General features: G+C 53.1%; 2 protein-coding genes across 5 annotated transcripts in view; one reads left to right on the forward strand and one right to left on the reverse strand.

The window, feature by feature from the left end:
* Nucleotides 1-1,217: 1,217 nt before the first annotated feature.
* Crat (carnitine O-acetyltransferase) lies at nt 1,218-15,430 on the reverse strand. 3 transcript variants are annotated; one of them, XM_075985728.1, is made up of 15 exons: nt 15,216-15,423; nt 13,682-13,819; nt 12,762-13,025; nt 9,392-9,510; nt 8,314-8,367; nt 7,667-7,832; nt 7,347-7,521; nt 6,661-6,839; nt 6,157-6,257; nt 4,763-4,882; nt 4,548-4,670; nt 4,317-4,452; nt 3,882-3,944; nt 2,698-2,835; nt 1,218-1,982 (listed from the first exon to the last, which is right to left on the reverse strand). In XM_075985728.1, the coding sequence occupies exons 2-15, from the start codon at nt 13,706-13,708 to the stop codon at nt 1,767-1,769; spliced, it is 1,881 nt and encodes a 626-aa protein (XP_075841843.1). In that variant the 5' UTR covers nt 13,709-13,819; nt 15,216-15,423; the 3' UTR covers nt 1,218-1,766. The 3 variants fall into 3 exon arrangements, with proteins under 3 accessions (XP_075841843.1, XP_075841844.1, XP_075841842.1); XM_075985729.1 differs by lacking the exon at nt 13,682-13,819 and having other exon boundaries at nt 12,762-12,965; nt 15,216-15,430; XM_075985727.1 differs by lacking the exon at nt 13,682-13,819 and having other exon boundaries at nt 15,216-15,428.
* Nucleotides 15,431-15,530: 100 nt separating this feature from the next.
* The window catches only part of Ptpa (protein phosphatase 2 phosphatase activator), a 32,060-nt gene continuing 29,031 nt past the window's right edge, over nt 15,531-18,559 (forward strand). Inside the window, exon 1 of one of the 2 annotated variants that reach the window (XM_075985737.1) lies at nt 15,531-16,195. In XM_075985737.1, coding sequence (XP_075841852.1) covers nt 16,165-16,195 — 31 coding nt within the window. In that variant the 5' untranslated portion in view covers nt 15,531-16,164. The remainder of the gene's footprint in view (nt 16,196-18,559) is intronic. The other variant, XM_075985738.1, reaches the window with a different exon arrangement.

Raw genomic sequence — 18,559 nt, forward strand, 5'->3', positions numbered from 1 at the left:
GAAGCCATAAGCATTTCCAGGATACTCAGTCCCTTCTAGCCCTGAAAGTGAGGGTTTGAATGACCTCAATATCTGCCACAGGGGCTTGCCAGCCTCTGGTGCCTATGTCACCACAGTCTGCCACCCAGAATAATGTCTGTGCTCCCGTCAGACGCCCTCCCTGCCTGGTAGAGGCTAGCCCTGGCCAAGGGTTCCTCCACAGAACAGTCTTGAGGACTGGGGAGTATCTGCCCTTCACAGTGGTTCCATGGTCAGCATCACTTGTGCTGTCTGCTTCAGTGTGTACAGGTGGCCAGACGCCTTGCAGGACCGAGTGAGCACAGGCTGTCCTGAAGCAGGTGGTTTCCTTTCCTGGCAGGTTATGCTAAGGTGCACAGCCTCACCCTCTGGGTGACGGGGTATGGGAGGTCACCATGGTCCTCACATGGTGGAGGAGGGTAGAATCTTAACAATTAGGACTTCTGACTAGTAGTGACCCCAGGAGAAAGGATGTATCTTGGACTTGAAATTGTTGTCACAGTCTTTTAAGTTACAGTGAGCCTTGCCTGGGCTTCAGCTCTTCTCTGGGGCCACACCCTGAGAGCTCCTTTCTGCACACCTGCTGCCCTGGAACAGCTCGTGGGTGTGGTGTGAGACTGCGCTGAGCTGAGACCTTTAGTAGTGCCATTTAGTGGCACAGTGACATTAGCTCTTCTGAACAGGTTTCATGGGAAAACTGGCCCATGCCACAGGGCAGGTGACACACAGGTCAGTCAGGCCATGAAGCACTTTCTTCACAGATGTGACAGCCTCTCAGGCCTGCATTCCAAGCACATGTGTACCCAGGGTCGTGGGTAGGATATGTACCCTCTAGCAGGTATCAGGGCTGGGGACAATCCATGGCTCTGAGCTGGTGGCTGACTCCCTAGGCTTTTGCCTCCAATGATGGGGGCCCTGCTTCACTACCCCTCCTGATGAGTTCAGAGCAGGAGTTGCACCGGCTTTCAGGTCTGTAGCACCCCACTAGCTATGGACTTGGGAAGCCAGGAGGAGGGTGCTGTAGAAATAGACCCACTAGAGACCCACTAGGGTCTGGCACCACCCCTGGTGAGGACTCCTGGTTTCCCTGGGAGTGTGCTGGCCCACTGGCCATTTGGACAGCAGCCCTCAGAACCAGAGACACCTAGGGTGGCAAGGCCAGGTCTTTGGCCTCTACTTCCCCCCAGCTGAAGCTCATCTTCACCAGCACTTCTCTTTATTGATCACCTGGAATATTCACATATGAACCATGAATGTAGTTTTGGACAAGCTGAATGGAAGCAAGAAGGCTGGGGCAGGAGTCACCAGAAAGAGCGCAGCAACTGGAAGATGGCACCTCGAGGTGGGTGATGGAGGCGAGGCCTCAGAGGGCCGAGAGCCTCAGCGTGAGATAGTTCTCTGAGTCCTGGTCCTTGGGCGTTCATAGGTGACACATTTCAGCTTGGCTGTGGAGACGGCAGTGACTGGCCAGGGCTGAGGAAAGGGGCTCTTCACAGCCCCAGCTCTAAGAGATGGGCTAGCCTGGTTCCCTGGGGCTCATGGTGGTGAGCTGAACTCAACCCTGGCACTTGGACTATGGCAGATGCTGAGAACAGGACCTGGAAGGCACTTGGCTTGGACCTTGGGGCCCTGCTAGAGGTTTTCCCTGGCTCAGTCAAATTGGAGGGCACAGGAATCAAGGAACAGCCATGGCAGGTGTCCATCCCAAAGAAGGCGTGGTTGTAGTACTGGCAGGCCTTGGCCTGGGCTCAGAGCTTGGCCCTGGGGTGGTTCTGTAGTAGGCTACGCATGTCCAGCAGAGCTTTCTCCAAGTAGTGAGCCATGCGGGCAGCATTAGTCTCAGCACAGCTGTTGTAGGCTGACACGGAAAAGTTTATATGGGCTTCCATGGGGTTATAGCAGATGCCATATCCATCTGGGACCACAGGGCCGAAGAACATGACGCAGTCTGTCTTGGCAGGCACCTGGGGACAGCAGGTTCAAGGTTCTCATGGCCAGGCCTACGGTGGCCCTCCTGCCCCTTGGTGTACCAGTCTGCCTCTGTATCCACTCCCCCCAGCTCTTTCCTTTTCTCCATGGGGTGAGCTTTCCTTCACGTTCCCAGAGAGAGCAATGGTGCCCTCTGTGCTCCTCTGGCCCCTAGCACTGCCTCCCAGCTTGTGCTCCACAGATCTGGGGAGTTTCCTGGGACTATGGCTCGTCCCCAGCTGTGTCCCAGCACTCAGCACGTGTTAGTTGGTATTGATCAGGGAGTCATTTACAAATGGAACTGATTCTCTGAGAGGCCTAAGCCTTCCCATCCTTGTCACAGCAGTGTCCCCACCCTGAGCTCCTGCTTGGGAACTCAGTTGCTTTGGCAATGAGTCTATGGTGACCTGCGTGGGCCACATTACTCCTAAGGTCCAGCTGCCAGTGGGTTCTAAAGGTTATTCGTATTTTATATATGTGTATGCCTGAGTGTGGGTATGTGTGCCACATGTATGTGTGTGCCCACAGAGGCCAGAAGACATCAGCTAACCCGGAACTGAAGTTATAGGTGGTTGTAAATAACCTGATGAGGGTGCTGGGAACTGAACCTGGGTCATCTGGAAGAAGTGCAAGTGCTCTTAGCCGTCACTCCAGCCCCTGCCAGTGGGTTCTACTAACCCTACCCTGGGGGCACCTAAGGCGGTGGCCTACCTGGCTGGTAGAAAGGTTGAAGTGCATAGCAATGGCATAGGAGGTATCCATGAAGATGTCGGGCATGCTCACAAGGTCCTCAATGGCTTGCAGCTTCAGACCCAGGAGGTGCCGGTCAAAGGCCTCCCCTCGGATTGCCTGTGGGAGGGGGAACTGTAAGAGGCGGGTGCTGCAGGGTCACATCCCTGTTCTCCTCAGGAGTCTGTGGCACTGGTCTCTCAGAAACATGAGGTCAAGGTGTCCAGGTAGAAGAGCCCTCACCTCCTAGATGGAGAAACTAGGACCATAGAGGAATAGACAACTGGCCAGGGAGGCAGAACAGTGCAGGACTTAAAACATAAGCTTTTACCAAGTAGTGGTGGATCACACCTTTAATCCCAGCACTTGGGAGACAGAGGCAGGAGGATCTTCTCAGTTTGAGGCCAGCCTGGTTTCCAGAGCAAGTTCCAGGTCAGCCAGGGCTACACAGAGAAACCCTGTCTTGAAAACAACAAACCAAACCAAACATGAGCTCTGTTAATGAGCGGTTGGTTCAGTGTCTGCGTGTAAGATGAGCAGTGTCCGTGTATGCCATGGAACAAGGTCAGGTGGGGTCTGCACTGTGTTTAACAGGGCAGCGTCTGTGCATGTGGAGTAAGACGGGGCAGTGTGCCCTTCGTATGACAGGCAGTGTCTATGTGTGCCTTGCTTGTAGCATGGACATACTGTACCTACTAATGCTCAGACCACCACCTGTCGAGCTGCGGCCTCAGCTGCTGGAGAGCAGGAGAGATGCCATTTGCTGGGCCATTAGGGAGCGTGCACAACACGAGACCGGAGGGGAGGGCATGTGCTCAATGCCATCATGGAACTGGGACAGGGCAGTGGCTAGGTTGACCCTGGTTTCACCAACTTTCAAATTGTAATATTAATTACTTTTTAAATTTATTTTGCATGCATTGGTGTTTTATCTGCATGTATGTCTGTGTGACGGGTGTTGGATCCCGGTTACTGACAGTTGTGAGCTGCCATGTGCTGGGAATTGAACACAGGTCCTCTGGAAGAGCAGTCAGTGCTCTTAACCACCAAGACATCTCTCCAGCCCAGCGATATTTAAAATAGTGAGATTCCCAGGGGCTCTAGAGAACAGACAGACAAGCAGGGGTGGTAATGAACAGTAAGGAAGGAGAGCAGGGCTCACTCACTCGGTCAGTGTAGGCTCGGTGCGCCTGCACGGCCTTCCGAAGCAGCTCCACCTTCTGTTGCTCCTGGGGGTGGGGTGGAAAACAGGAAGTTGAAGTGCTGTCCCTCCTCTCCCTTGTTAGCAGCTCGCTCTGCACCCAACACCACAGCAAGTACTGAACCACCATGGCCTCATTCTCCAGAGCCCAGCACTCGCTGCTGATGTGAGTGGACAGAGGGCTGGCGGCTTCTCTTATGAACAGATGGAGAGATGGTTTTCGCCTTGGGTGCCAGGAAGCTCAGAACTAACTAAATTCATGGCTCCATCTTCTGTTAAGTTCCCTTTGCCCACCTTGGGGCTGGAATACCATCGGGGCGCAATCCATTTGCACAGAAAGGGTGAAGAGAAAAGGAAGGATGACCAGCACGGCCTACCCACCCTGCCCCAGACCGCTCACCGGCACATTGCTGTCATCCATGCTTTTGACAAAGGCCAGTGAGTCTGTGGAGGCTGAGCGGATGGTGTCAGTGCGGCCCAGGTGGAACATACGCAGAGAGGCACTTTCATATGTGGCACATGCCTGTCCATAGATCCTGGATGGGAGGTGGAGCTCAGTATGGCCCCTCTCTACATGGCTGCCTGAAACTCCCCTCCCCTCCTCCTCCGTGGGGCAGGTGATCAGGTGCACCTGTAGTATGCCAGCTGCAGGGCTATCTGGATGAAGGCGTCAGGGCTTAGCTTCTCTGACTTGGGGAAGTCCTTTCCAAAGTGATGGAATACCAGTATGGTGATGTCCAGGTCCTGTATCATGCTGGGGTGGAGGTGCAGGAGGCATGGGTGAGAAGCAGGCACCTGGCAGCCTTGTGGCTGGCCCTCCCCGACAGGACACAGCCATGCACTCACATGCTGATATTCTGTTTGGCTTTCTCGATGTCGTTCTTGATCTCAGGGGTTATGTTGAACCGCAGCTTCTTGGGCATGGGCAAGGGCACCATAGGAGACCGCACAAGCTCAGGCTTTTTTCTGCGTGGGACAGGGGGGCTTTAGGCTCATGCCAGTGTCACTGAAGCCCCAGTGCCCCTAGGACTGAGGAGGGGAAGATGAGTTCCTGAAGCTAGGGGTAGGAGGTTCAGAAATCCTGGGTTAGCTCTTGTGAAGACTGACTTCACCCCAGCTTTCAAGATGCCTGGTGGAAGCCAGGTGTGGTAGCATATGTAGTGTCCTGGCTTCAGGGGCAGAAGTGGGTGGATCTCTGTGAGTTTGAGGTTAGCCTGGATCACTTAACGAGTTCAAGGACAACCAGGCTATAGTGAGACCCCGTTTCTTTCTTCTTCTGTTTTGTTTTGTTTTTGTTTTTTTTTTTTTTTTTGGTTTGTTTTTTGAGATAGGCTTTCTCTGTGTAAAGCTCTGGCTGTCCTGGAATTCACTCTGTATACCAGGCTGCCTTAAACTCACAGAGATCCACCTGCCTCTGCCTCCCGAGTGCTGGAATTAAAGGCGTGCATCACCATTGCCTGGCTGAGACTCTGTTTCAAAACAAAATAGAGACCATGGGTCTGGGGAAAACAAGAACCCTGTCTAAAGCTACAACGCTGGGATATACAGAGCCAGAAGTAAATTCAAAGCCAGGTGTGACTAGAAACTACAGCCTCTGCAGCAGCGATTAAGGCTACTGGCTGCTCTCATCTTTACTCTTTTTGTTTGTTTGTTAGTTTGTTTTTTGAGACAAGGTTTCTCTCTGTAGCCCTGGCTGTCCTGTCCTGGAACTCATTCTGTAGACCAGGATGGCCTAGAACTCAGAGATCCACCTGCAGTTAAGGGCACGTGCCACCATGTCCTGGCTTGCTCTGCTCTTCCAGAGGTCCTGAGTTAAATTCACAGCAGTTACCTGGTGGCTCACAGCCATCTATAGTGGGACCCAATGCCCTTTTCTGGTGTGCAGGCACACATGCAGACAAAGCACCCATCCACAAGGAATACATAAACAAAATTTTTTAAAAAATCATCTAAACTAGGTGGTGGTGGTACACACCTTTAATCCCAGCACTCCAGAGGCAGGCAAATCTCTGTGAGGTCGAGGCTAGCCCGGCCTACAGAGCAAGTTCTAGGGCAGGCCCCAAAGCTACATAGAAACCCTGTCTCAAAAAACAAACAAAACAAAATCTTCTAAAAGAAAGAGAGACAGAGAGCGACTGACTTCGGTGAAAATGAGAGTGAAGTATCTCCACAGGCTAGGTCTGTCACCTGCACACCGCCTGCCATCGGGAACTGGGGAGTGACGCTGTAAGCAGACTCACGTGTACTCAATGACGTGGTCCACAAGAGCGACAATGGGGGGCCCTTCTGCAGCTGCATGCTCATAAACCATCCCACAGGATCCATCTTCTGCCACAATGAACTGTGGGGAGAAAGGGCCCATCCTATCAGCCCTACCAGATCCTTTGGAGAGTGGCTCTCTGGGTGGGTCTCACAGGAAGGGTCCCCGAAGCCATCTCCCGTCCCTGCGCTGACAGCAGGTCCTCAGAAACACACCACCGCAGCAGCGCTGCTGCACCTGCGCTATGAGGAAGGCACCCCCAGAGTGCACCACTCTGTCTCTGACATGCTGAAGGGTTACGCTGGGGGTGTCGGTGGCATGCAGGCCAGGTAATAACAGGCTGGTTGCCCGGTAATTACAGCAGCGTCCCCGGCCTCCTTTACAAGCAGGAGGCTGGGGACGCAGGGCCTAAGGAGGGGACCGAAAGTCGAGAGCCTCACTGAACCAAGCTTTGGGGTTGTGGCCCCGCCAGGTCCTCACTTGCCTGCAGTGTCTTGTCGAACCAGCGGTTGCCACTGTTGAGCTTGCTGCCACCACCGTGCAGCATCTGGCCTGCTACATGGTTGCGGTAGACATCGTCTGAGACTCTGGGCACTGGCTTGTCCAGGCACACAGTGAAGATGCTCTTCTGAATGGAGTTTACCGACTCCCGGTTTACTTTGTCTGTAGTTGGGGTAAGCATAGAGAGCCTCAGAGCCTGCTGTCTCCTGCCCTGAGCAGGATGGGGAGTTCCCCACCTTTGGGGCCACTAGGGCATGCTTGGAGTTTGGGATGTATGCTCAGAGCTTTGCCCTCAACAAAGTCCTACCAGTATCCCCACATACCCCAAAGGGCAGGGCCCAGCTCCTGGCATACTAAAGACACAGAAGCCAGGGTCACATGGAGAGCTGGTATGGAAGCCTATGCCCATGACCAGTATGGGATTTGATGAGGGTGGTTCTGGGAGTAGAGGGAGTATGGAGAAGGGCACCTCAGCCACAACACTTGTCTAAATCCAACTTGCTACTTCATGGGAAGAAACTGGCCTCACCAACCTGAGCCTTGGTTTTCTCATCTATAAAATGGGCCAGTAATATTAGCTCCAAATTGAGAGGGTCAATGAAACAGTGGCTACCCCAGCCTCATATTGGATCTATTTGGCATATAAGGAAGCCCCTGCCCTGGAGGCACCTTTGATGAGGGTGTTGTAGGCCTTGGCCCAGGTGTTGCGGTGGTTAGAGGTGAGGATGCCAACAGGCTCTTTGTTGGTTTGCAGTGATGAGTTCCAAATTTTCTCCAGCTGCACAAAGATCTGATCCGAGGTGAGGGGCGTCCCGTCACTGTGGTACACATCCAGCTCGAAGAACTGTGAAGCCAGACGTGGAGGAGAAGGGGCCTGGGTAATCTCAGGCTGAGAATGCCCACCAACCTCTCCTGGCCTTGGCTGCAGCGGAGGAGCTGGAGTTGGGCTGGGAGGAGCTGTGGCCCCTCAGAAGGGCAGTGGTGCCCACCTGGTAGTTGTGCACCACGGTTATGTGCATGGGGGGCTTCTTCATCTTTAAGAAATTCACCACGGAGTCCTGCTTGGGGCCCGGCACACGGCAGGAGGACAGGATCTGATAGTACTGGTTCATGCACAGCGGCTTTCCCCCCAGGAACTCAGCTGGCAGGGTCTCGCTGTGGGAGGACACAGGGAAGGGCCGCTGGGCAAGGGGATGGGGAAGAGGCTGGGACAGACAGACACCTGCTAGTACTACTTGGAACTGGGTGAGGGGCCTTCTCTTTAGCATGAGCAGGAGCCAGTAGGGTATAAGGGTGTTTTGAGGCCTAAACTTTCTAAGGACTAGGGCCCTGTTTATGAGTCACTCACAACCCCCCCCCCCCTTCTGAGCTTCAGATCATAGGCATCTGTGATCAGTTTGGCTGGGATGACAAGGTCACCAGAAGTCCCAGGAGCGAGAGCAGAAGACTTAAATGTCCTCACACTGACCACTGTCTTCAACCCTTTCCAAGGCTGGGCAATAGGAAATGAAAATGACATGTGCCAGCTCAGTGCCCAGGCTGACACACTGAAGTCCAGAGCCAGAGCGAGTCAGGGGCGGCTATGGTATTAGTCAGGTGTGGGCAAGGTAGTCAGGGTGGGGGCGGGGCTGCTCACTTGTCAATCATGGACTTGAAATCCAGCACACCCTCGATGAGTTTGGCAGCGAACCTAGGGGATGAAGTGGAGATGTGAAACTGTGTGGCCATCCAGTGGAGAACCTGAGTAGGAGGAGGATCAGCCAAGGGCGGGACCTACGGAGTCACTCCTCCACCCCCTCAGTGGACTGAGGCCTGCGGAGTTCAAGGTGCCCACTGCAGTGGGAGGCCCTTCTGAGCTTCTTTTCATCATCTCAGGCGGCAGCGCTGTATCTGCCTGGGAGAGGACCTGGAGGGACCTGGGTGCTCATCAACAGTGGCACACACTATGGCTAGATAAGGGGCCAGTGATGACATCCACCAAGGACCTGAACCACGGTCTCAAGTAGTCATTATGTGGATTTGCTACCTTAGTGAGATAGAGAAGGGCCCCCTCCAGAGTCCACGTATCCTGCTGCTAAGCTCTTTTCTCTTTCTGAGTCTATATTCCCAGGTCACTGCTGTCAACATCTTCCTCCTTGGATTATCTGGGTTTAGGAAGAGGGCTCTTCGAGCTCATACCAACTATTCCCCAATGCCTGAGGTCATCTCTGGTTCCACGATGAGCTGGCTGGAGTTCCCGGGCTGAATCCCATCCATAACCAGTAGGCACTGGTCCCTTTGTCATTTGTGCGTGTGCACTGCTAGGGATGGGACCTAAGCCCTGACGCATGCTAGGCCATCATGCAGTCACCCAACCACTGAGCCACACTTCTTTCTTCCTCTCCCTCCTGGCTTCTCTCTATTCTTGCCCCAGTCTCTTTAAGAGAAGCTGGTGGCAGTAATGAGTGGCAGGCTCCTGGAGATCCCTGCTGCTAATATTTTTATCTCGGGTAGAACTGGAACAAGGGCCAGGGCAGGTGACATGGCTGAATGTGGAAAAGGGGACTGTGTATAAAGGTCATGGTGTGGTCAGCTGAGCAGACTGGAAGGGACTCAGGGCAAGGTTGGAGGGTGAATGGCTCCAAAGCCTTTAACTCTTAACTGAGTTGTGCCCATGGGAGAGGGTCCCCTCATTGTTCTGAGCTTCAGTTCCCTTGTGCCAGTCTGACACTCACCGGAGCTGCCCCTGCAGATCCACGAAGTCCTGCTTGGGCAGCATCACTCCTGGGCTGGAGCAGATGACCACGGGCTGGCGGTACTGGAGATAGGCTGTCTTGAGCCACCACTCAGACAGCTGGAAAAGGACCAGGGCTGATCAGTAGAGCACAGGTACCTGGTTCCCCTTCTTCCCCAGGTCTAGGGACCTAGCTGGCCCTACTGTCCTTTGGCCTCTCTGCAGGAAGTCTCCTAGCAAATGCTCAAATTCACAGTACCCTTCCCTGCCTCCTACCCATCATCTTCCCCTGAGCCTGAGCAAACAGCACTGGCAAACAGAATGACCTGGGAGAAAAGACTGGAAGCAAACCTGGCAAGGGAATAAATGAGTGAGAAGGTTTTCTCTTGTTTCTTTCTGTGTGTATGTGTGCTGGTGAGTCTTGAATCCAGGACCTCACGTACATGCTAGCAATCATGTTTGGTCACTGAACTATAACCTTCCTTTATCTTACAAATTTCCGCGCTGATACAACTTACAGTAGGTGTTTGTCCTTTGTCCCCAGCAACTTCCACCTACCCTCCCTTCATTTTTTAATTTTTTTGAGACAGGGATCTAACCATGTACCCTGGCTGGCCTAGGGCGGTGCAGATTAGGCTGATCTGGGCCTGTCTCCCAGTGCTAGGCATGTGCCACCATGCTACACCTCTCTCTTGCAGGTTCCTAACCTCCTGAGTGCTCTCGGTGTGCTCCCTGCCATCCTAAACAGCAGCAGGATCTGTCTACACAGTACACAGCCCATTTTTATGGAGTGGCCAGCCTGTGGCATCAGGCCACTCGCCCTGGGCCCTTGGCAAGAGGGAAGGGAAGGTGACTTGCCACAGGCTGGGTAACGTGACTGTGCATCTCAGAGTCTTCCTGGGAGCGGCTATGAGGACCTGCCTCTGGTCTACCTCTCTAGGTCACAGTTTCTTCATCTGTAGGAAGGAGTTAGACAAGGGCTACCTCTTGGCCAGGGGCCTTCACACCACAGGGATTGCAAGGCCCTGGCTACAGTTTAGAACTTGGGAAGAGCCGAGCGATGGTGGCGCACGCCTTTAATCCCAGCACTCGGGAGGCAGAGGCAGGCGGATCTCTGTGAGTTCAAGACCAGCCTGGTCTACAAGAGCTAGTTCCAGGACAGGCTCCAAAGCCACAGAGAAACCCTGTCTCGAAAAACCAAAAAAAAAAAAAAAAAAAAAAGAACTTGGGAAGAAGGTGCCCTTTGGCAGTAGCAGCAATCTTCAAGGGTGCTGTGAGTGGAGAGTGGGAAGCCTAGCTCTAGTCAGAGTCTTTGGTTGCAAAGATTCTGTGGCTCAACAAACTCAGAAAGCCACTAGACCCCAAATCTCTAAGGTCCTTTTGGGGCCAGCATCCTGACTTCAACAGTCCAAGACCCTGGCCTGTTAAGGTTCAGCAAGTGCTTGCTCCTGCCAACTTTCACCTACTTCCTACTTCCTACCCGGGGCTCCAGACTCCGCTGAGGCCCACCCATCCAAGGTACTTCCCAATTCCTACCCCAGTCAGCCCAGATCTGGGGTTCTCCCTCCATATATTCTGTATCTACAGATCCATCCAGCCTAGGTGGAGAATTTGAAAAATAAAAAAATGCATCTATACTGAACACATAGGCCTTTATTTTTTGACAATTATCCTTTAACTATGCATACTTATTTAGCAGCGTTTGTGGCATGTTGGATATACACCGGATGACTCAGGGTTCACGGGGGCAGTTATTTAGTGACACAGAAACACTGAACGACCCAAGGGACTTGAACATCTGTAGATCTTGCTATCTGCAGAGCCATGGAACCAATGCCCCAGGGATACTGAGGGTGACTTCCACCCAGCTCAGGCTGTCCTTCCCCTATAGCCAGCTTCTTCCTTGGGCTTCATATTGGGACCTTCTTCTCCCAGTTGCTTTGAAAGGGAACTTCCCACCCACCAGTCCCACTGCGTCAGCAAATGCTGTTGAGTCCTGGGCCTCATGACTCCCTACCTCTGTGTGCCAGGCCATCAACATCTTCCTCTAGGGGAAGACGTTGGCCTCTTCATTGCCTCTGGCTCCTGCTCTTGCTTTCTTCCTGGCAGCTGGAGCTACCTTTTTTTTTTTTAACTTTTGTGTACAATGTGATTATAGTGGGATGGCTTTGAGTTTTTCTCCGTTTAATTTAATGTTAGCTGTTGGCTTGCTGTAAATAGCTTTTATTATATTTAGGTAGGACCCTTGTATCCCTATTCTCTCCAAGACCTTTATCATAAAGGGGTGTTGAATTTTGTCGAATGCTTTATCAGCATCTAATGAAATGATCATATGGTTTTTTTCTTTCAGTTTATTTATATGGTGGATTACATTGATAGATTTGCATATGTTGAACCAGCCCTGCATCTCTGGGATGAAGCCTACTTGATCATAATGGATAATTTTTCTTATGTGTTCTTGGATTCGGTTTGCCAGTATTTTACAATGTGATTATAAAAATATATACCATATACCAGTGTAGCTGTGTTTTGGAAATTGAACTAATCTGACTGACTAGACACAGAACCAGGAGCTTGTACAGCAACCTCAGGGTGACACAAATCCCTTGCTCAGGCTGTACCACCAAGCTCAAGTCTACATTCCTTCACCCTTTCTGTCCATCCTGCTCTGAACACTCTGGCCTAGGCTCTGACCCCAAAGCAGGCCATACTGTTGCTACCTATGCCCTCAAATCCAACACCCTCTCCCCTTTCCTCCCTTGACAGACAGTGCTCTCCGTATCTCTAGCTCTTCTCTCTTCAGCCCTGGGACAGAAACCCAGGCTCTCATACATGCTAGGCAAGTGCTATACCACAGAGCTGCAACCCCAGCCAGCATGACCTTTAAACTCCATGTACCGGGCGGCGGTGGTGGTGGTGATGCAGGCCTTTAATCCCAGCACTTGGGAGGCAAAGGCAGGCAGATTTCTTTGAGTTTCAGGCCAGCCTGGTCTACACAGCAAGTTCTAGGACAGGTTCCAAAGCTACACAGAGAAACCTTGTCTTGAAAACCACAAACAAACAAAACAAACAAACAAAAAAAAAAACAAACAAAAAAACCAAACCAACCCATGAAGTCACCTACTGATTTACAATCCTGTTTCTACCCTTCTCCCCCTCCCCCATGACTGAACATCAGCTCTGAGGCTGCAGCCTGGTCCTTCTTGCCCACCCTGCACTTGCTGATGGTAATTACTCTGTCAAACAAACAAATAAAAATGCCAGAACAACTGGTATGGGGAGACTGTGGGCATGCAGCCAGCAACAAACAAGCTGAGGGGTGCTCTGGAGGACCCAGGGCCCCTGGGAGACTATGAAGTATTGCCACTTACCCAGTTCTCCATTTTCTTGGCCCTGCGCTCCAGTCCCTTCTGCAGGCGTTCTCCTACACCCCCTGAGGTCTGAAATTCATCCACCAGTTGCTTGGTGTGGGCCCACTCTTCCTCACTCACGATGGGTTGCAGTGCCTTGAGGTAATGGTCCAGAGACTGCTGCAGTGGGGGCACGGGCAGTCTTGGCAGTGCATCCTGGTAGGCCTTGAAGCGACCAGAAACCTTCATCAGGGAGAAGGGCTTGAGGAGGCCCAGGGGCTTCACCTGAGGGAACCAGAACAGCTTATTCATTCTCTCAGAGTGAAGCTCAGCTCTCCCGAAACTACAGTCCTAGGTGCTTATATGCCATCCCTGGGGCAAAGACAGCTAAATGGGTGGTGTCTTCCCTGGATGCCCATCCCTCCAGGTAGAGGAGTCCCACCTCTCAGGAGCCTAGGGGTACAGGGAGGCTAGGAAAGGGCGGGGGCGGGGGCAGGGATGAATGACATTGTTGGGGTGGCAGAGGTAAGGGGGCCTCACACCTATCAGGATGCACAAGACCCATTATCCTTCCTACCCTGGGCAGATAAGTTAGTCAGCTGAGAGGTGGCCGCTGGCTCTCTAAGCAGAGGTCCCCAACTTTCCCCCCTCCCACCCTTTCCAGTTTGAGAAATAGGAAGGAATCGGAAACAGGAGACTCAGACAGTGACAGCACTTCTGGGTGAAGCTTTAGGCTCTGGGCTTTCTCTTCACTGTGGGGTGATGATAAGGGGCATGGGGTGGTGAGGCAGCAAGAGAGCGGAGTAGCCTGGCATGGAGGGTGAGAGGTAGCAGAGAGAGAAGGGGGAGTCCAGGAGCCTCCGGAGGTGGCAGGAAGCGAGGCAGAAGGTCCCAGGCTGCTGGCACAGTGGCAGGCAAGCGGCAGAAGCTCCATTCCATACCTTCTCTCTCTGCTGCTCGTCCTCCATGGCAGGACTAAGGATGTGGGCCCTGACTGTCTGCCTTGGCTGGATCTCTAAGCCTAACTGCACTACCAACTGGATGAGCAGAAATTAGCAAGAGGTAGCCACCTGCCCGGGCTGAAAAGAGAAGACAAGATCCACACTTTAGGGCTGAGGAGCAGTGAGGCAGCAGCCAGGGATGTGGTGGCATCTAAGGCTGCAGCCGTGGTGGCTACAGGGTCGCAGCAGCTACTCCTTCACTTCTCCGTAGCTGGTGAGTGGGCTGGAAGTAGGCACTGGAGTAGGAGGAAACCTGGGACTTTCTCCTTTCTTCTTTGGATGGGCCCAGTGCCAGGGAGGCAAGCCAAAAGGTATTAAAAATCCACCTGTCAAAATCTCCGTAGATCTTTTTGATGTGGGAAAACTTGGCTGGAGGGTGGAAACAGCCTGGCTGCTAACCCGTGGCCCTGAAATCAGTCCTGTTTGGGACTATGCAAGGCAGAAGACGACAGGAAAGGGTGACTAGTGGACAATGATTGCTACAAACCTGTTTCCCTTCTAGGCCCAGGGGCTTTTGGTGGCCACCCTCTACCAAAATCTGTTTTTTATTTGTTTGTTTTTCTGAGCTCTAGATCATTCAGGTTGCGATCACAAGTGTGGGTGTGGGTGTGTTGGGGGCTGGAGTACTTTTGGTATGAATAATAAACCAAAGGACCCTCTTCTGGATATTGGGCTAAATTGATTAGCAGAGCCGTGGGATGTGATTGTCGTCTTCTTGCTACAGTTTCGCTAGCATTAAAATGATTGTACCAGTACGGTGGTCCCAGAGGATGATGTAAAAGCAGTCTGTTGGGATGGTGTACAGCTTTGGAAAAGGGCGAGGCAGTTCTCAGGTGCCACTAGGACTCCTAGAAGAGCCTTGGTCTGAACTGTTATGGGTACCTTTAGTTGCCAATCCAGTGTCTGAGATGGAGACACAGATTGCAGCCATACAGATAGTTTGAATCGGAGAGAAAAGGAGCTCACACCAGGACAGGAGCATTGGGGAAGGAAGGCGAAGGGCTGCCTGCCAGCTCCTTGCCGGTCTGTTCCGGGGACTTTCAGTACAAGTCTCCACCTTAGTTCTCTTAGTCACATACAGTGGGGGAGGGTGAGCACCAGATGAACTCAAGGAGAATGACCAACTGGGTAGGCTTGGAAAAGTGGCTCTGGTGGGGGCAAGGGCAACCGGGCCTGAGGCTGAGTCCTAGCCAGGAGCTCCCGACAGATGTCTGAATCAGAATACTCAAAAGCATGAAGGAGGAGCGGGATGGGGTGTAAAGATGCAAAAGATTTGAACCTAGGCTTTTCTTGGGTCGTTGACAATGAGCACCAGAGGTCTCGGGTTCGATCCCGCCCCTCACCTGGTCGCTCTACTCTGCCCACCTTGCAGATGGCACCCTATCAGCTGGTGTGGGGATTCTGGACTGTCATCTCCCTACAGCCCGCGGCCCGCCCGCCTTCCCCTGTCCCGAACCTTCCCGGGCATACTCACCACGGTCCTTGCAGCAAAGGCCAACATCGTCCCAGCCTGTGCGCGGACACGAGGTCCGCTCCGCCCCTCGCGCTGGGCAAAGTCTGTGCCTCTATGGGGTCAGTGGGTTCCCCTCTCGGGCTCTAGGTTCAAGGTCACCGAGTCACCGCTGCCAGCCAGAAGAGGCGGCCCCGCGCCCACCGGGCCGGGCGGGCGGCCGGTGGAGCACGACTCACGGGGCGGAGCCTCAGCGGGTCGCGGTCCCGGGCCGCTATCCGCGAGCAGGGGGCAGGGCCAAGCCTGGACGTGGTCGCGGGAGGCGGGGCCTGCGGCGCCGGGGTCTCCGGGTCAGCCGTTAGCAGCCAGACCCCGGGCCGCCGTCTCGGGTCCCAACGGTGGCCAGAGTCCAGCTCGCGCTCTCCGCCTCCGAACGCCACCTAGGCTGTCGAGGCGGTTGCGGATGTCCAGCAAGTCCGACTGGTGTCCTTGAACGTCACTCCTCGAGTTGCAGGAGAACATAACTGTGTTGGCAGGGGACGGTCTCAGGTTCTTTGGGCTAGGCTCAGTGCCATTCACAAAGATGACAGGTGGCCTTGCCCCGCAAAAATATGGCTGCCACATCCACCCACCCTACCCTGAAGCCGGACGCCCCGCACAAATATGGCGGCTGCACCTGCAGTTGGCCTGAGGGCGGCAGCCGTTAGTGCGCATGCTCCCGGCGCCCCGCACTAAAATGGCCGCTGCCGCTTGTCGGCGGGGCGGCCGCGAGACGGCAGTTGCTGAGCATGCTCCCTGAGTGCCCCGCACTGGCATGGCTGCCGCCTTCACGAGAGTGACTCTAATTCTCGGCTTCCGGTCGTAGCCGGCCGGCGCTCATTTCCCTTCTAGAAGCTTAGTGGAGCCGCGGAAAGGTGCGGGGTGAACGCTGAGCGGGAACTGCGAGCATCCGCGCCGGCTCCTAACGGAGAAGATGGCTGAGGGCGAGCGGCAGCCGCCGCCAGGTAGGGCGGTTGGAGGGCCCCGGCCTGCGGGTAGGAGAGGGGTGTGGCTGGGGGGGTGTTCTCAGGAGCGTGAGGAGATGCAGAGGCGTTAGAGGCGAAGCAGACGGCCTCCGGGGCCGAGGCGGGTGGCGGGGAGGGCGACCGGACTTGGAGAGCCCGGAGCTGCCCGAGGGCGGGGCAGGGCAGAGCGTGCTGGGGTGAAAGATGCCAGGGGCCGGGGTGAGGCGGGGTCTAGAAGGCTGCCCTCTTTATGAGACTTTGCTCGAGTGGGCCTGGGCCTCGCTCGGACGGCAGCTTCGTCCATGCCCTGCCCACCCTGCATCACCGTCCGTCCCTCCCTCCCCGGGGTTTCAGTATCTGCGGAGTCGAGAGAAACTACCCTTGGTGTCTAAACCACTAATTTAAAAAGGCTGTTTGTGCAAGATGAGCCGGTGGGTGTCATCACCGTCTGTGACTTTTATTTACGCGGTGCCTCATTGTAGTTTATCGCAAGGAGAAGAAAGCTGTTTGTAGACCCTGTGCAGTTAAGAAGGCTCGGAAAATTCTTAGAGAATGAATAGTTTGGCTAAACACAACTCATGTTTTGAAAGCGTTTCATGATCCTTCGGCCACGCTTCATATTTTGTGGTCCCAAAGAAAGTCTCAGTCGAGAGAAAGCGATGAGCACAGTGGACCTCAAAAGCAGACGTTTATGCCCAAACCTCTGTGGATGTGCCCTAATGAGTTGGGGGGATGACGGCAGGAGCTGGGAGCTACAAGCTGGCGGACTCATGACGGAATGAGGGTCCCCGAAGACAGGGAAGCGCTGGAACGTGTGCACTGAAACAAAACGAAAGCCTTGGAGGGGAGATCTGTGACTTCTGGAAAGACACAGTCTCTGGGAGCAGCCCCTTTTGAAGTCTGAAATAGTATTTATGTATTTGAAGGCAGGGTCTCACTCTATATGTGTAGCCTTGGCTGTAGACCAGATTGGCATCACTTTTACAGGGATCTGCTACTTCTGCCTCTGAGTGCTGGGATTAAAAGTGTGTGCCATCATGCCCAGAGGAGTTATTTAATTTCTAAAATCAATTTTATCAGTTTTAACTTATGTTTTAGAAATGAAATAGAGCCGGGCGGTGGTGGCGCATGCCTTTAATCCCAGCACTCGGGAGGCAGAGGCAGGCGGATCTCTGTGTTCGAGGCCAGCCTGTTCTACAAGAGCTAGTTCCAGGACAGGAATCAAAAGCTATGGAGAAACCCTGTCTCGAAAAATCAAAAAAAAAAAAAAAAAAAAGAATTAGATTTGAGTACCTATGAAGGGCAGCCATAAAGTTCCGGTAGCCCAAACAGGAGTTTTTACATTATTAACTGGTGAGAAATTCTGGAAAGTTTGAAGTTACACAGACTAAAATAGCAAGTCACAACCTCTGTGTTCTTTAGTAGACTGAGAATAAGGATATCTGGCCCAGCAAGTAAAGGTGTTTGCTGCCAAGCCTGGCGACCTGAATTCGATCCCTGGAACCCACAAGGTAGAAGGATAGAACTAACTCTTGCTTGTTCGCCTCTGACATCCACACACGTACATGCACACACACGCACGCTCACACTCTAGAAATGTAATTTTAAAGGAAGTAATCCAACTTTCCTCATGGAATATGTGGGCAGTTAGATGTGAGCAGCATGGGGTGTGGCGGGTACATAGTGGAGGTAAACACGTGACATCCAAATGGGAGGTGATAGTCCAGGCACACTCTTGGGGGCATTGCGGGTATTTTTGTTTGTTTTGATACAGGTATCACTGTGTATCTCCAAATTTCTCCAGGAAGATTGTGTTCTCTGCACATGCCACACACATAGAACTTTTTCAGGACTAGAACTCACAGTGTAGACCAGACTGGAACAGAACTCACTCAGCACGCACTTTTGATTCAAGGCCACTGGCCCTGGCTGCCCTGGAAATTATCCTACAGCCAAGAATGACTTTGAGTACCTGATCCTCTTTTCTTCCCCTCCGAGAGTTGGGGTTAGAGGTGTGGGCCACAGTGCTCAGCTCTTAGGCTTTTGAGGCAGGGTTTTACTATGTGGCCAAGGCTGGCTAGAATTGGGGGTTCTCCTGCCTCCATCCACTGAATGTTGGAACTTCAGTGATGTATTACTGCACCTGGGCTACTTTTGGGGTTTTTCAAGGAACATCTGTAAAACTCTTTAAGTTTTGATCTTAAACTGTCCATTGTCTCTGAATCCTTTGTCAGAGACAACCTGCGGCTGGAGAAGCTGTGGGTGTGCTCTCTCTTGTACTCTTGTTTCCACAGCCTTATTAGTTTTTCTTTGCTTTTGCTTGATTTGGAAATGTGTATTCTGTTGTCTGTGTTTCTTCAGGGA

Source organism: Microtus pennsylvanicus, chromosome 9, assembly GCF_037038515.1.
Source record: "Microtus pennsylvanicus isolate mMicPen1 chromosome 9, mMicPen1.hap1, whole genome shotgun sequence".
NCBI classification, from domain to species: Eukaryota; Metazoa; Chordata; class Mammalia; order Rodentia; family Cricetidae; genus Microtus; species Microtus pennsylvanicus.

What these genes read in the sequence shown, in the direction of transcription:
- Crat (XM_075985727.1), bottom strand. Translation starts at nt 15,242, where the DNA reads ATGTTGGCCTTTGCTGCAAGGACCGTG. An exon ending in ACCGAGCCTACACTGACCGA is followed by an intron (nt 2,836 to 3,881) that starts GTGAGTGAGCCC and finishes CCCCTCCCACAG; the next exon opens with GCAATCCGAGGGGAGGCCTT. An exon ending in TCAACCTTTCTACCAGCCAG is followed by an intron (nt 1,983 to 2,697) that starts GTAGGCCACCGC and finishes TGCTGTCCCCAG; the next exon opens with GTGCCTGCCAAGACAGACTG.